The sequence below is a fragment of the Misgurnus anguillicaudatus genome, unplaced genomic scaffold (genome assembly GCF_027580225.2).
Source record: "Misgurnus anguillicaudatus unplaced genomic scaffold, ASM2758022v2 HiC_scaffold_26, whole genome shotgun sequence".
NCBI classification, from domain to species: domain Eukaryota; kingdom Metazoa; phylum Chordata; class Actinopteri; order Cypriniformes; family Cobitidae; genus Misgurnus; species Misgurnus anguillicaudatus.
Genome location: NW_027395276.1, coordinates 3,464,116 through 3,480,873, shown reverse-complemented (window position 1 = coordinate 3,480,873; position 16,758 = coordinate 3,464,116). Strand labels below are relative to the sequence as shown.

Genomic DNA, 16,758 nt, shown 5'->3' with positions numbered 1-16,758 from the left:
GCTTTTATACAACAGTTCGACGGCACACGTTTGAAAAACAAAAACTAGAAAACAACAACAGAGTTATTTTAAAAGCCTCTTTGTTTGAGAACTACTTCTTCCGCCACGGATTTGAGGGCAGCCAGAATGACAGGTAACACTTTCGGCTGCTTTGAATCTCATAACAACTCAATGGACGGAAAAGCCGTTTCTTTGTATTACCGTTTCTTGGTCACAAAGTGTAGTTTTAAGATTAGTTCAGTCGAGAATGTATCTGTATTATATTTTAATCTGCAGTCGATTAGTAAAGATAGCGCCTGTTTGAACGTTTGCTTAGTGAAATTCGGTACGTATGAGAACCAAAGCATGAGCGGACGTCAGTGTTCACTCGCCCCGCTGACCACCGCCCTCTCTGGGCTACATCTCTGACAGGGATTCCCTGGCTCTCATGTTGGCCTTGTTTGATCAAATCAGCAGTATTTGGTGTCATGATCAAACTATTCCTTGTTTTTTTATTCATATTTAGTGTCTTTTGTGTTGTTATTGTTTTGGCGCGAGGTAAAAGTGAATAAAACTATACTTAAATAATGTTACTTTTGCTTTCCCATTTACTCTTAACGCGATACGAGCACTCGGTTATTATTACACTTCGTTCTTGTCAGTACTATATAAAACGTTTTTTTATAAGTGTCAGAGAGATGTTTTTGCATGCTGCTTATAAATATACCAGTGGCGATATCTCATAACATGTTTTAATAGTCACGTCACGATAAAATAAATGATCAATGTCCACATTTAAAAGCTGCGGTGCTTACCTGCAGTTCCACAGTGTTTTCGCGTTCTGAGAATAGATATCGCTCCAGAAAAAATTAGTGTTTAGATTCCTCTTTACAAGTGTCCACACGATGTGACTGACAAGACATTTCTCCCATTAAGTTTAACGTAACATCCAAGAGCGCTGATCTTTGACGGAAAAATAACTTGGGATTCACATACTGATTTACGAGCTAGTGAACTAATGAGACACACAGAGAGTGATTCAAAACACCGCGTTTGTGTGTGTCCGTGTGTGTGTGTGTGTGTGTGTGCAGTTTTTCCATTCAGAGATGAGCATGTTTAGAGGACCTCCATTCACTAGGTGGCGGAATGATACGAAAGGTGAAGCGGTTACTGTGCCGTTATCAGTAGAATATTGCACGCCTCTTAGCCAATCAGATTCAAGAACCAGAAAGAACTGTTGTATAAATATAAATATGGGGGGGGGCAAACAGGAAAATGATTCATTATAAAAACTGTATATATAACTATATTTTCAGTCTTATATTTATATATTCAGACTTATACCTATATTTTCAGACTTGTATTTATATATTCAGAATTATAACTATATATTCATAATTATAACTACATTCATACTTACATTTATATATTCAAACTTATAATTCTACATTTAAACTTATATTTTTATATTCAGACTTATAACTATATATTCAGACTTATATTTTTATATTCAAATTTATAACTCTATATGTACGGTTTACATTTATATATTTAGACTTTTAACTATATATTCACAATTTATAATCATATATTCAAATGTATAACTATATATTCAGTTTTTTTTATAATTAATTATTTCCTGTTTGGCCCCCCATAATATATGTATGTATAAGTGTGTGTGTGTACAAATAAAAAACCCAACATTGGGTAATTTTTAACAAAGCACGGGGTAATTTTTATCACAGCATGTGTTCTGTCCAATATTTACCCAGTATGGGTCAAAAATAACCCAGCCATTTTTAAAGTGTAGACATACACTACGCTGTGGGAGTGTTAAAACTGGGACCAACATGCAGGCCCCTTTAATTTTGGCATGCATGGACCCCGCCCATGTTTATTGTGCAGGATGCTATGCATTAATGTTTCCAGAATCATTTGCTGGATGAAACTGAAAATAAATTCATTATTTTAATCATAATCAAGTTAATGGAGACAATTTAAAATCATTTTACTGGATTTTTCATTGTTTGTCATTTTCCTAGAATAAAATATAGTAGTTTAAATGAACAGATTTCTAAATATAATGTTTCCTAATTAAAAATGATATTCTCCTTACAAAAATATACCCTTGTTCTTAGTGTCATAGACCATATAATGTTTTGTACTTACACTTTAATGAATAAAGTTCCTAAAGGACATCATCTTTTAGTAAGATTTGTTCCATCAAGTCTGAGCAAATTGACAAAGTGATTGACTTCATTACTGTATATTTCCTTTCATTAAAAAAATCCTTTTAAATTTAATTTTTTCCCCAAGATTTAGAGCAGTTTTTCCATTTAGGGCAGAAATTGAAATAAGACAGTGATTTCCATGTAAAGAGACCTGCGGTGTATGTAGATAGAAACGGGTCTAAGGTAATAAAAACAATACAGTTCATTATGTAAGGTCTTTATGACCACTAAAAATATAGTTATGTACATAATAAACTGACATATTTACAAACATTACAGATTAAAAGTAGCCATCTATATGACACGATTAAACTCTTATGGTGCATTCACACCAGACGCAGAAAAGGTGGCAAATGCAAAGACGCGAATAGGAATCCTGCAGCACGGTTAGCGCGAAATGGGACTGAACGCTTTCCACATGAGTTGAAAAATCAGAACTTTGCCGGATTTAATCATCAGGAGCTTGCTCTAGCAGTGCCGTGATTACAGGAAGTGAGCGGAGGCAGGAAAACAAAACAACAATGGAGGACAATCATTATCGCTATACGAGACATCTTCGTACTTTTACAGGAATTTAAAGGATCATGTTTGGAAGAAAGTGAGTGAGGAGGTCAAACAATCTGGTAAAATTACTAAATTTGAGCTATATAATCCTCTTGCATGAATGTCTCGAATGATTAGAATTTTTACGTGCAACTTTCAAGCCTGAATGAAGTAAGTAAACTCAAAATGTTCAAGCGTCCAACTAAGCGCAAATAGCGTGTTTTTGCCACCTCTTCCACATCTGGTGTGAACGCACAGTTATAAGCAACTGTTTTCTAAACTAGCTACACACTCCCATCCAGAGCACATGCGATGAAGCAGTCAGCTCCTCTTCTTTGTTAACGGACGTGACATCATCATGCAAAGTTTCAAACTTTTTCTGGTAAAACCGACCTGAAATCTCAAATTATAAATCATTATTATAAGCCTACCATTGTGAATTGTGGAACTAAACACGAATTTTTTATTCGATAACTTCAGTTACGGATTGCCACTTTAAAAACAAACAACTCCGTAGAATGAGATTTGTTTGTCTTTTTTCAGCCAGGTCAGAGTTTAGAAGCTGCTGTCTCATTTCCATCTCAACAGAACAGACCGAGAATGTGTTCAGAATGACAACACTGCACACTATAAAAGAGATTACTAATTCTTCATTGTTTGTGTCATGTGGTTGAATCATAAAAGATATAATCTGATAGTTGTATAGAGAAAAAGAGCAGCTAAACTGGTAAATGATAAATAGTTTGGCAAAGTATAGCTTCCTCACATCTGGCTTGTTGTATGACTGCGGTCCAGTTTGGCTGTCAGCAGGGTATTACTTATTTCCTGACACTGGATCTGAGATTAAGCACTGGACATGAGTGTCTAAGTTTAGTATGAAATTGAGATTTCTCACTTCATCAGTATAACTAAACATATACAGTGTATAGAGCAAATTATTTTAACTGCTTCGTCTGATTTTGTTAAAGTAAAAATAAGCTTAATATAATAAGTAGGCCTAAGCAGAGGCATGAGTTACATTGAGCAGAATATGAGCTGACTCTATAACGTGTAGTGTAAAACTAAGACTTAACACAAGGTGGCAGAATTTTCAACTTATGTCTAAAACAGCTAAGCAATAGTGGAGCATTCAAACTTTCAAGTCTTTCTGGTTCGTTCGTAATTACGAGCCGGTAAGTCAAGTTTAGGATGTCCGGTGCTTTCATTTTCGTCGGAGCAGGATTATGGTGTACCATCTTTTAATTAGGCTACACAAAAAAACGATGTTAGTTAACTCTGCTTAAAGAAAACGAAGAATTACAAATGTGCATAAAGTGTTTTGCTTTTTAGATATTTTTAATATATAATAAAATTATTTAATTGTTGCATATTAATTGTTATATTGCAATGCTATCTATTTTGTACAGACCCACTAAGACCTGATTTTAGAGGGGTTTTGCACATTTTCTAGCTGGTTTTAGCAAGTCAGGTTGGAAGACCAAATTTGATATTGTTGTGCATGCATTTTATTGATTATACTTTATGCATTTAACCAGGGTGGGAAATGGGAAGAGGCTGAGTCCAGGGAATAAATGTCAAGTTCAAAGTGTAGAGGACTTCCATCTTTTATCCATTTAATTCATTCAAACGTTATGCAAATTTCATACATAAATATAGTGGGATTTTCTATATAAGTGGTTTATCAGCTCAAAGCAAAAGAAACATTTGAAATGAAATCCTATTTTTTTTTCAAAAAGTATAAAATAAAATTGTCATCTCATCAAACATATTATCAGTTTATCAAGTTATCTGGAGACCAGTGTACGTCGCTCAATGTTTTCCAAGGGATTTATTAATGACGTTACTTGAGGACATGGCCACAATTCTTCTAGGCCAGGGACAGGCAACTTCGGTCCTGGAGGGCCGGTGTCCTGCAGAGTTTAGCTCCAACTTGCCTCAGCACACCTGCCTAAAAGTTTCTAGTATGCCTAGTAAGACCTTAATTGGCTGCTTCAGGTGTGTTTAATTATGGTTGGAGTTAAATTCTGCAGGACACCGGCCCACCAGGACCGAAGTTGCCCATCCCTGTTCTAGGCCTTCAGCCAAGGTTTTAAAAAAAATTAACTTTACCAAGACATTGTCATAAAGAAATATCACGCTAACCAAAATATCTGGCAAATTGTCAGCATTTGCATTCAAATCATTCACATTGAAAAAACAGCCATCCCTACTAAACAAAACCAGCTTAGAGCTAGTTTTAGAGTTTTTTCACTGTTAAATATTTCTGGAGAAATTACAATAATAATGACAGCTTTTTTGGCAGTTTGTTGAAAGTTAAATGACATTGAACATTAACAAGTCTTTGTCTTTACAGAATAAAACTATAAAATGACAGCCTCATGCAAAGCATTCTGGGAAACTCAATCTGAAGTAAAAAAAGGTTGATGAGGATTTCTGGTTTCCAGAATGATTTGCAAGATGCTGTTATTTTAGTTTTATTCTGTAAAAGACAAAGACTTGTAAATATTTAATGTTCATTTAACTTTAAACAAAAGGTTGCCCTGTAAATAACAACAATTTAAATCTACAGTAAATTACTGGGAAACAGCTGCATAACTATAGCACTTTTTTACAGTATACTGTACACAGCCCATATCATCTCTTGATGCACTTACAAAACATTAAACTAATAAACATTTAAAATTAATATAACCTGCAAAAATTCATTTTTATTGTGCCAACTTTTTATCACAGTATAGTTTCTATTTTTGTAGTAGCCTAACAAAAGTGTTGAAGGCTGAGTCTCGAGAGAGAGAGAGAGAGAGAGAGAGAGAGAGAGAGAGAGAGAGAGAGAGAGAGAGAGAGAGAGAGAGATTTCTGAATGATCCCACACGCCGAATGAATTGAGTGACACTCTTTCGTTGAACGGAAAGCAGTCTGTCTCGTCTCTGTCCGCGTGCACTCACGACAGCCGGTGCAGCATGTGAAGTCACAGCGCGTTCACACTTTCTTTTCATCTCGAAGTTTGCGACCGAACCGTTATCGTTAAACGATTCACCGCGCGGATTTCTGTACTGAGATGCCGTCATGTCACGCGTGAACGTGAGCTGGATTATTGCGGTGCTCGCGGTGGAGCTCGCGACGCTATCAGCCGCGCGCGCTCACAGTTGTCACGAGGTGAAAACAGCGTTTCAGGTGCGTCAGATCGGCCCGCTCAAATGGGTGCCAGAAACACCTGCCACAGGTGAGTGCTGACGTCATAGACACGCGTGTGTCATTATAAATGTAGACTACTTTTTATAGCTTATAAAAAGGGTTATTTTTAAAAGCAGTTTAACAAGCTTTATTAACTTTTCTGAACTTTGTGTATTAACTAGTGTTTAAAAGAGTGTTTATTAATGAAAGTGCAACATTATTTCTTGCAATGCAACTGACAGGATGAAGGTAAATGTCTTTATTAATGCCTCTTTGTTTTGCAAGCTTCATTGACTTAATTTCACTTTGAAAGTTAATGTCTGCTGTATGGTTCTGAATGGCTCTGTAACTGTAAATGAAACATCTTGGTAGTTTTTAGACAAGCATCATGTCAAGTTAAAAGAATCAGCGTTGACAGATAGATTCAGCCAGCTGCTTTGACGTGTGACTCTGTGAACAGGAGCGATGCCTCTTGGAAGGACATCGGTTGAGCTCACCGGGTGCTAACATGCTGGGCCAGAGATCTTACGGAGCACGAACCTTCAGCCAGATCCGGTTCTCCTATGACTGGGGTGCTCACTATAATTTTAGACTCTTTCCTACTACATACATAGTGTAGCTGAACAACCCATCAAGGTCTTTGGGTTTGTTTAAATAGTGCACGTGTTTAAAACAGTGATTTTAGGAAGTTTGCCAGGGTAAGTGACAACATGCAGTAGTGTCATACCTCTGAGAGGTGTTTAAATATCATACTATCATATCACAAACTATTAAGAGGTGCACAGCTTAAAGAGGGTCCATGTTGTTTTATTTCATTAAGGGGTGAGGCCCAGCATACAGTATGGGGTGACTGATCTGTGCCTAAAGCCTGATAAAGCAACATTTTTTTCAAGTTTGCGGACACAAGTGGTGTATAGACGGTTTCAGCAGTAACAACATAAACAAGCGGCGTCCGTGGCCCACACACTTCCGGTAAACTCCACTAAGAATAAATAACAACAAAGTACTTTAAACATAGTTTATTTTAATAACAAGCAAAATAAACAACACATAGATTACCTAGGAAACCAAAACATTTGTTATTTTCGACGAGCTATTTGTTCAAGAGTTTAGCAACTAGTCCACTGCACGTGCGCCCAATGAAACGGTCTATTGAGAGTGAGGAGTTGTCGTCATGGTACAGAGCCACTCCCCCTTTCCGCCATGTTGGCAGGATTCCGGCGGCAAACATGATTGTTTTCGTGTGTTTTAGCTCGGTAGTAGAGGAGGTTTTCTACACTGTTTAACCATGCCTGTCAGTTACTGCTGCGTTAAAAACTGCTCCAGTACCTCACACGATACATATGGAAAACATAGGAACAATACAGTTTTTTAGGTTACCGAAATGGAGACACCATGATGCATAAGACATCTCAAACAATGTCATATTTGCATTAAAAATGTCATAATTGAACGAATGACACTTAATAAAAGTTGTCATAAACATGCATAAAACCTCCTTTATATTCATGACACGTGTCATGTCATAATTATGAAGGTTTTATGTCTTATGCACACCCCTTCAAGTAAAGTGTTACCAATGGCTATAATGGCTTTAATCTAACCAGGACATTTACATCTTGCAATCACACATATAACTACCATAGCCAACCCAGAACTGGTTTGTCAACTTTGCAGACCCCAACACAAAAACCTGGTACAACAGTATGTGTAAAGCCCTTTTCACACAGACATTCCGTAAAATACACGGGACAGGCATCCTGGATTTTTCCGGAATTACCCGGCATGTGATGGTCCCGGAAAGACACGTGACCTATTGAAAGTCCCGCCCTCTCTTCTACGCAGCGTCTGAAGTTTGCATATTATATATTTCTCTCTCCAAGAACCACTCGCATGCATTTTTGTTTATGATAAGATTATAAAGGAGCGCGTGAACGCACAGTTCTGTGCTGGTGAATGATCTCAGCTTCAGAATGGATATTTGACAAGCTCCCTGACATCTGCTTTAATACAGTTTTCAGACATTTCTCATCGTGATTGTTTATATGCATTTAAAACCCGCATTTTGAGGAGCTGAACAATATATCTCGTTGGGATGACGCGGGTATTTTCTATGATTATAGCTCAAATGAGCACGTGACGCGATTATTATTTTATGCTGCTGAATGATCTCCGTTTCAACGCAGTAAGTAAGGAGCTAACTTACCTGATATCTGCTTCAGTCCAGTTTGCTGACATTTCTCATCGTGAATGTTGTAAATCCCTCATTTTAAAGAGTTGAACCAACTTCATGTTGCCATGACACGCGCGTCCACACTACGGCACGTGCGTCATTGTTTATGCGTCTCATTTATCATTTCCTGATAACTGCTTCAATCTAGTTTGCAACAATTCTCGTGGTGAATGCTTATATGCAAGTTATCTCTCGTTTTAAGGAGCTGAACCATAACTTTTGTTGTGATGATGCGCGCGTCCTCACTACGACACACCCCATTACGGCATTCTTTCGGCTTCTTGTTCACACAGAGGGTTATCCGGGTATCTGACTATGTCCTCTTTCCAGGTACGATCCCAGAAGATTAACGGAACGAGTTTTTGTTCACACAGACGCTTGTCTGGCAATTTTACGGGTATTTTCTGGGACCAAAGGTCTGTGTGAATGGGGTTTAATTGGGCTAAAATCAAATTACAACTAAATACCTAAACATTCTACATCAAAACATGTTGGAAACGTTTGTGTACATTGGACATCTCGTGTTTAGAAACCATCGCAGTTAATTACTTTGTCATTTTGGTCAAGAAGTGTCTGCTAAATGCAATGTAATTACAATACACTAAACGCATGTGAAGAAACTTAAAGGCGGAGTCCACGATGTTTGAAAAACGCGTTGGAAAAGGAGACGGGCCGACTACCAAAACACACTTATAGCCAATCAAATCAAATCAAATGCCGGGTTGCGTATGTGTGGGGCGGGTCTATCAACAGAAAGTCCAGATTCTATTGGGGTAGGGGCGTGTTTGTTTGGGTGATTTCAAATATCAACATTGGCTTTCAAACATCGTGGACTCCGCCTTTAAGTTACCTTTGCCAGTACAACGCTGTTTGTGAGCTTGTTCCTGTAAGGTCCCTTTCTTTCGCCTTATCTTTTTGCATTGCTTTATTCCTTTTCTTTATCGTATTTGTAGATCGTCTCTGTCTTGCCGAAATAATAAATTAAAGAGCTCTGGAAGTCACGCCTCTGTGAAGTTGCCCCTGGCAACCGATAGCGTCTCCTACCGTCATGGCCGAACGGCCCAGACTCCGCCCAAACGTGACTCCTCACTCTCAATACAGCACCACATTCTTATGTTGTGTACGAGGTTGTTTACAAATGAACACTGCATTTTAACTGAGAGGTATGTCTGTGGTTTACTCATTGCTGTGAAGATGTCAGGCAAAAATTTGATGTTTGCCATAATCCTGAACAGAGGCATGCAAAAGTTGTCATGGTATTTACTATTTTGGTTTTCTCTCTTGGACCCTCCATACTTTGAAACCCCTTGAGGCAAAGACCCAGCAAACACAGAGCATTCCCGTAACGTTTTTGGGGAACCGAAATATCGGTCTGGGACTGTTTTTTTAGGTTTCATTTTTTTGCAACCATAAACGTCCCCATAACGTCGCAGGGTGGTTAAAAAAATAGCTTTATATTTTCGTAAAGAAAACTTTAGGGGAACGTTTTGGGAACCAAAAATTGTTAGCTGTGTATTAATTGTATATTCAGAGCATGCAAACTTTAATAAGCATGGTCTCTCATCAAATATCCTGTAGGTACATTTCTCAGATTCTTTGGTTTGTCAGCATTAGAAATACCATAGTGAGCCAGCAATATTACACTTACAGTAAATCTCATGTCAATGTGGTTTTGCCAACAATCATTTTAGTCATCATTTCAACGTTGTGGTTTTAAATTAGAGAAAGATCAACAAAGTTCTTAAATGCTTTTCTTGAAGAAAGCCTGGAATTGTTGATAGATTGATTTAGCACAACAGTGATTGATGCCCACAATGGCAATTCGTCAATGCACGTGGCTCTTCGTATATTAAGGGAATATAAGTCAGCACGCAGTGAAACGTGCCAGGCGATGACTATTATTAAACATAACCGCAAAGGTGACGCATACCTTACGGTCCCTGCAGCATTGCCTGACTGTGCCAGGTTTGAGGGAATTGCACACACAGCTCCAGGGCGAGTTCATTATCATCAAAAGCATTATCTTGAGCCAATAACTGAGACAACCCATCGCTGTTCTCAGATCAGCACTTATGTGCAGAAGTCTGTACACAGCAACTTGTCTTTATAAAGGCTGAGACCGCAACAACTAGAAAAAGTTGTACGATAGACATGCAATCGTTTTAATGGCTTAATGTGAGGGTTTACCTGTTGCTTTGATTCAGGAGATTGTGTTTAATGCTGTGATTTACATAGCAGGCCATTTATTTGGTGACAGCTGAGAGGCATGAAGCAGTAAGAGGTCAGCTTGCATGCAAGACAGCAGACAGCAAGAAGCTTTGGGGAAGAGTCGGGAATGTCGGAATGTTTCCAGACACTATAAGATCTCTTTATCATTTTATCTATCGGTCCATGTGTTGTCCACTCCCGTGCTTCTAGATAGGACTTCTCCTTTCTTAGATAGTAGAGAGCTGTGTGAGCAGTTTGTTGCTGAATGCCGAGGTTGCAGTGGGTTGGAATCTGGGTTCTCTTCATCTTTAGCAGTGCTGACAGGATCTAAGGGCGTGCGGCCGACTGTCTGATCTCAGATCAGGTGCCAAGCAAAGCAGCTTCCTGAATCTCCACCTCTAAAACGCAGATTCTCTTTGATAACTAATCCCACGAGTCCGTATGAGTCCAGCATGGTTGTTTTGACATAGCCGGAGATTTTTGGCCAATTGCCTCTCTGTTTGTGTTTAATGTATTTCTTATGGCTTTAGTATTTTTTAGTATCGCTGATATGCAACAGATTTGTTTCATTTATAATTAATCTAAATAATCTAAATTTTTATGATGCAGTTTTACTCTTTTAAAGGGACAGTGCACCAAAAATAAAAATTCTGGCATCACAAACTTGTTTTTAGATATTTTGAGGAATGTTTGTAACCAGTTCTCAAAATATCTTGCTTTGTGTTTATCAGAAGAAATAAATGTATAGGGGTTTGTAACAACATGAGAGTTGAGTAAGTGATGACTGAATTTTCATTTTTGGGTTAAACTTTCCCTTTAAAACGCATAAAGTAACGATTGAATTACTGCAAGCTAATATTTTAAAGGTCACTCCAAATCATCTGCCATTAAATCCTGCTCGTGGAGTCCTCCTTAGCCAATATTGAATTGCAAGCATTTTAATTTGGTTAACAGTGCTTTAGTTAATTAAAGTTGCTTATCTACTGATTGTTTTCTAAGTTATGACCTCTGTCTGTGTCTGGCTGTCAAGAAGTGACAAAAAACGTAGACAGGATCCTAACATACACAAATGTTTCTGTGATTTCAGGCATCTAACTTAATATGGGTGGTTTCCCGGACAGATCGTATCCTAGTCCCAGACTAAAATGCATGTTTAAGCTGCTTTAATAAAAAAACCTTGTCATGACTAATTTAAACGTATGTCGGTGACATAGTTTAGTTTTAAGATGCACACCTGTAGTGTTTTTTGTAAGGTATGTTTGTAAAAACGTCTTAAAGCTGCCGTCGGCAACTCTGGAGGATTGAGCAGTTTCCAAATGTTTACAATTTCACTACCACCGAGCCACCTCCCTTCTCGAGCTTGTTCTTGTCAGCGCGTGTGCACCAGTATTATTGTGAACGCATACTTAGCAAGAATACTTCGATTACTTACATAACACTCCGAAACACAATTAATGGTTGATAAAGCACAATTACCTGTCGAGCAGAAACGTGGCAAGCTCTGCATCCAGCTTGAACCCTTTAAAATCTCGTAGATTCCTCCACCTTTCAAATGCTGGTCCGATATTGATCCTAGTTTTATTACGGTCACGGTCGCTTTCTATATTTGTTTCCTTCTTTTCATTGGTTGTTTTCCTAGCTCTGGTTGTTAACCGAGGAATCGGAAGTTTGTTAGTGAAAGTTCTCTTCGCCAATACGCTGCGTTCAATCCAACACACTTGTGAACTTCAGGCGGATGCACGTGATATTGTAACGCGCGTAAGGGGGAGGGGGGATCTGTGGCGTGTGCAGGTACTGTGATTGACAGGCAGCTTTTACACAGCCATGCGCTGATTGGACCAAATGAACCGGGAGCGGTGGATTTTTGCTAAACAAATAACATGCTCTAGGTGGAGCTAGAAGCACGGGTTTTTTTTCTTAAACAGTCTAATTTATGTTGTTCTATCAGAGCATAGTGTTGGTTTCAGTGAATATGATAAAATATATGATCAAAATAGTTGCCGACCGCAGCTTTAAATGAGCTAATATAAATAATGCCTAGTCCTGGATTAACCTAAACCCTTTCCGGGAAACTGCCCCAATCTACTGCAATGTTTATCAGGTTATTTGCAGACTCAAACAGCTGGACTTTTACTGATACATCTTTCTGAAGTATTGGAGATATTGATGATAAACATGGATATGATGTTTTATTTATTTACAAAGTGTTTTTACTAAAAGCAGCATTTGGCACGGTATTGAAAATGCATTATTTTGTTTTCATTTCATGAAATATTAATGTGCGTTAGTGATGCATATCAAGATACCGAATGGTCCAGGAATAGGAACAGAAAAGCCCTAAAAATATAAAAGGGTATGAAATGTATTTAGTGTAAATCAATTAAATCTTTTTACTTTTAGAAAGAACTACAGTTGATTACTGTAAAGACATTTAATTTGATTTCATTTTGCTTTCGCAATTTTTTTGTGATCGTAACCTAAATGGTAAAGCCGCAGGTCTGTAAGTAAAGCTGAATGTTCACCACGGCACGTTTATAAATGTTTGTGTGAAACATCAAATAAGTTTTATGTGAATTCTGTTCTTTAATAAAATGTGCAGAACAGCCAATGCATTCATGATCTCAATCTCTGGCATGAGAAGAAAAACCCAAAGTCTGTACATATTTACTCCTCCTCAGACTTCAGACAGGGTTCAACACCTGCATGCTTTCCTCTGCTTGTCTGTATTCCCTCAGTCAAACTTTTTTCAATGCATCCACAACCTGCAAGTGTATTATAAAGCATATGGATTTCTGCCATGCAAAAAGGGTCGGGGTGCTGGACTAAGAGGTTGTTAGTTTTATTTCTCCAGTTGATGATCCATGAGCTATTTTAATGCAATGAAGAAGGCACCTAGGATTTGCTTCTTGTCATGGCTGATCCACTGGCCTTAGAAGCATCTGCTTAGAAATGTCATCACTTTTTCCAGTCATATAATTTAGAAAGTCTTTCCTTACAAAGTGTTTCTGTAGCTCGCCTGGTACCGTAGATCTTTGCACTAGCAACTTTGTGTAGTGTTTTCAAACTATCCTTAATATTTTTTTATAAATCACTTTGGATAGAGGGATATGCTAAACACAGAAATGTCAAAATGTATCCTAAGTTGTGTTTTTACTCTAGGTGTAGACATGCAGTTTCTATTCAATCAGAAGCGTGTGGGGTTGTTTGTCTCAGCAAGTCTCCAGTTCACCTGTCCAATCTGTCCGGCATATAGACCTGCATATATATAGAATGGCATATAGACAGGCAGATAGACAGGCAGGCAGATAGATAGACAGGCACACAGACAGATAGACAGGCTGGCATACAGACAGACAGACAGTTAGGCAGATAGATAGTCAGTCAGACAAGCAGACAGACAGACAGACAGACAGACAGACAGACAGATAGATAGACAGACCAACAGGCAGGCACACAAAGAGACAAATAGACAGACAGATAGACAGGCAGGGAGACAGACAGGCAGAGAAACAGAGGAACAAACATACAGGCTGACAGGCAGACAGACAGATAGACAAGCAGGCAGACAAACAAACAAACAAACAGACAGACAGACAGACAGACAGATAGACATACATACAGGCAAGCAGGCAGGCAGACAGACATACAGACAGACAGATAGACAAGCAGGCAGACAGACAGACAGACAGGCAGGTAGGCAGGCAGACAAACAGACAGACAGACAACAGTCAGGCAGGCAGAAAGACAGACAGACAGACAGATAAATAGACAGGCAGGCAGGCAGGCAGACAGACAAATAGACAGGCAGGCAGACAGACAAACAGAGAAACAAGCAGACAGACAGAAAGACAGGCAGGCATAGAGGCTGGCAGGCAGGCAGACAGACAGGCAGGCAGACAGACAGACAGACAGGCAGACAGACCGACCGACCGACAGGCAGGTAGGCAGACAAACAGACAACAGTCAGGCAGGCAGAAAGACAGACAGACAGATAGATATACAGGCAGGCAGGCAGGCAGGCAGGCAGGCAGACAGACAGACAAATAGACAGGCAGGCAGACAGACAGACAAACAGAGAAACAAGCAGACAGACAGAAAGAGAGGCAGGCAGGCATAGAGGCTGGCAGGCAGACAGACAGACAGACAGACAGGCAGACAGACCGACCGACCGACCGACAGGCAGGTAGGCAGACAAACAGACAGATAGACAAGCATACAGAAAGACAGACAGACAAACAGACAAACAGATGGATATACAGGCAGGCAGGCAGGCAGGCAGACAAACAAACAGACAGACAAGACAAACAGTCAGACAGACAGACAGACAAACAAACGGCCAGATAGGCAGTCAGACAAACAGACAGATAGACAGGCAGGCAGGCAGGCAGGCAGATAGATAGACAGGCACACAGACAGATAGACAGGCTGGCATACAGACAGACAGACAGTTAGGCAGATAGATAGTCAGTCAGACAAGCAGACAGACAGACAGACAGACAGACAAAAACAGACAGACAGATAGATAGACAGACCAACAGGCAGGCACACAAAGAGACAAATAGACAGACAGATAGACAGGCAGGGAGACAGACAGGCAGAGAAACAGAGGAACAAACATACAGGCTGACAGGCAGACAGACAGATAGACAAGCAGGCAGACAAACAAACAAACAAACAGACAGACAGACAGACAGACAGACAGACAGATAGACATACATACAGGCAAGCAGGCAGGCAGACAGACATACAGACAGACAGATAGACAAGCAGGCAGACAGACAGACAGGCAGGTAGGCAGGCAGACAAACAGACAGACAGACAACAGTCAGGCAGGCAGAAAGACAGACAGACAGATAGATAGACAGGCAGGCAGGCAGGCAGACAGACAAATAGACAGGCAGGCAGACAGACAAACAGAGAAACAAGCAGACAGACAGAAAGACAGGCAGGCATAGAGGCTGGCAGGCAGGCAGACAGACAGGCAGGCAGACAGACAGACAGACAGGCAGACAGACCGACCGACCGACAGGCAGGTAGGCAGACAAACAGACAACAGGCAGGCAGGCAGGCAGGCAGACAGACAGACAAATAGACAGGCAGGCAGACAGACAGACAAACAGAGAAACAAGCAGACAGACAGAAAGAGAGGCAGGCAGGCATAGAGGCTGGCAGGCAGACAGACAGACAGACAGACAGGCAGACAGACCGACCGACCGACCGACAGGCAGGTAGGCAGACAAACAGACAGATAGACAAGCATACAGAAAGACAGACAGACAAACAGACAAACAGATGGATATACAGGCAGGCAGGCAGGCAGGCAGACAAACAAACAGACAGACAAGACAAACAGTCAGACAGACAGACAGACAAACAAACGGACAGATAGGCAGTCAGACAAACAGACAGATAGACAGGCAGGCAGGCAGGCAGATAGATAGACAGGCACACAGACAGATAGACAGGCTGGCATACAGACAGACAGACAGACAGTTAGGCAGATAGATAGTCAGTCAGACAAGCAGACAGACAGACAGACAGACAGACAAAAACAGACAGACAGATAGATAGACAGACCAACAGGCAGGCACACAAAGAGACAAATAGACAGACAGATAGACAGGCAGGGAGACAGACAGGCAGAGAAACAGAGGAACAAACATACAGGCTGACAGGCAGACAGACAGATAGACAAGCAGGCAGACAAACAAACAAACAAACAAACAGACAGACAGACAGACAGACAGACAGACAGATAGACATACATACAGGCAAGCAGGCAGGCAGACAGACATACAGACAGACAGATAGACAAGCAGGCAGACAGACAGACAGGCAGGTAGGCAGGCAGACAAACAGACAGACAGACAACAGTCAGGCAGGCAGAAAGACAGACAGACAGACAGACAGATAGATAGACAGGCAGGCAGGCAGACAGACAAATAGACAGGCAGGCAGACAGACAAACAGAGAAACAAGCAGACAGACAGAAAGACAGGCAGGCATAGAGGCTGGCAGGCAGGCAGACAGACAGGCAGGCAGACAGACAGACAGGCAGACAGACCGACCGACCGACAGGCAGGTAGGCAGACAAACAGACAACAGTCAGGCAGGCAGAAAGACAGACAGACAGATAGATAGGCAGGCAGGCAGGCAGGCAGGCAGGCAGGCAGGCAGGCAGGCAGACAGACAGACAAATAGACAGGCAGGCAGACAGACAGACAAACAGAGAAACAAGCAGACAGACAGAAAGACAGGCAGGCAGGCATAGAGGCTGGCAGGCAGACAGACAGACAGACAGACAGGCAGACAGACCGACCGACCGACAGGCAGGTAGGCAGACAAACAGACAGATAGACAAGCATACAGAAAGACAGACAGACAAACAGA

At 40.4% G+C, this 16,758-nt stretch overlaps 1 protein-coding gene across 3 annotated transcripts in view; it reads left to right on the top strand.

Moving 5' to 3' along the window:
- The first annotated feature begins 5,660 nt into the window (after positions 1-5,660).
- LOC129443188 (glypican-5) overlaps positions 5,661-16,758 on the top strand; it is a 197,764-nt gene continuing 186,666 nt past the window's right edge. Inside the window, exon 1 of one of the 3 annotated variants that reach the window (XM_055203636.2) lies at positions 5,661-5,976. In XM_055203636.2, coding sequence (XP_055059611.2) covers positions 5,820-5,976 — 157 coding nt within the window. In that variant the 5' untranslated portion in view covers positions 5,661-5,819. Of the gene's footprint in view, positions 5,977-6,031; positions 6,177-16,758 lie in introns of those variants that run through there. The other 2 variants (XM_055203635.2, XM_055203638.2) reach the window with 2 other exon arrangements.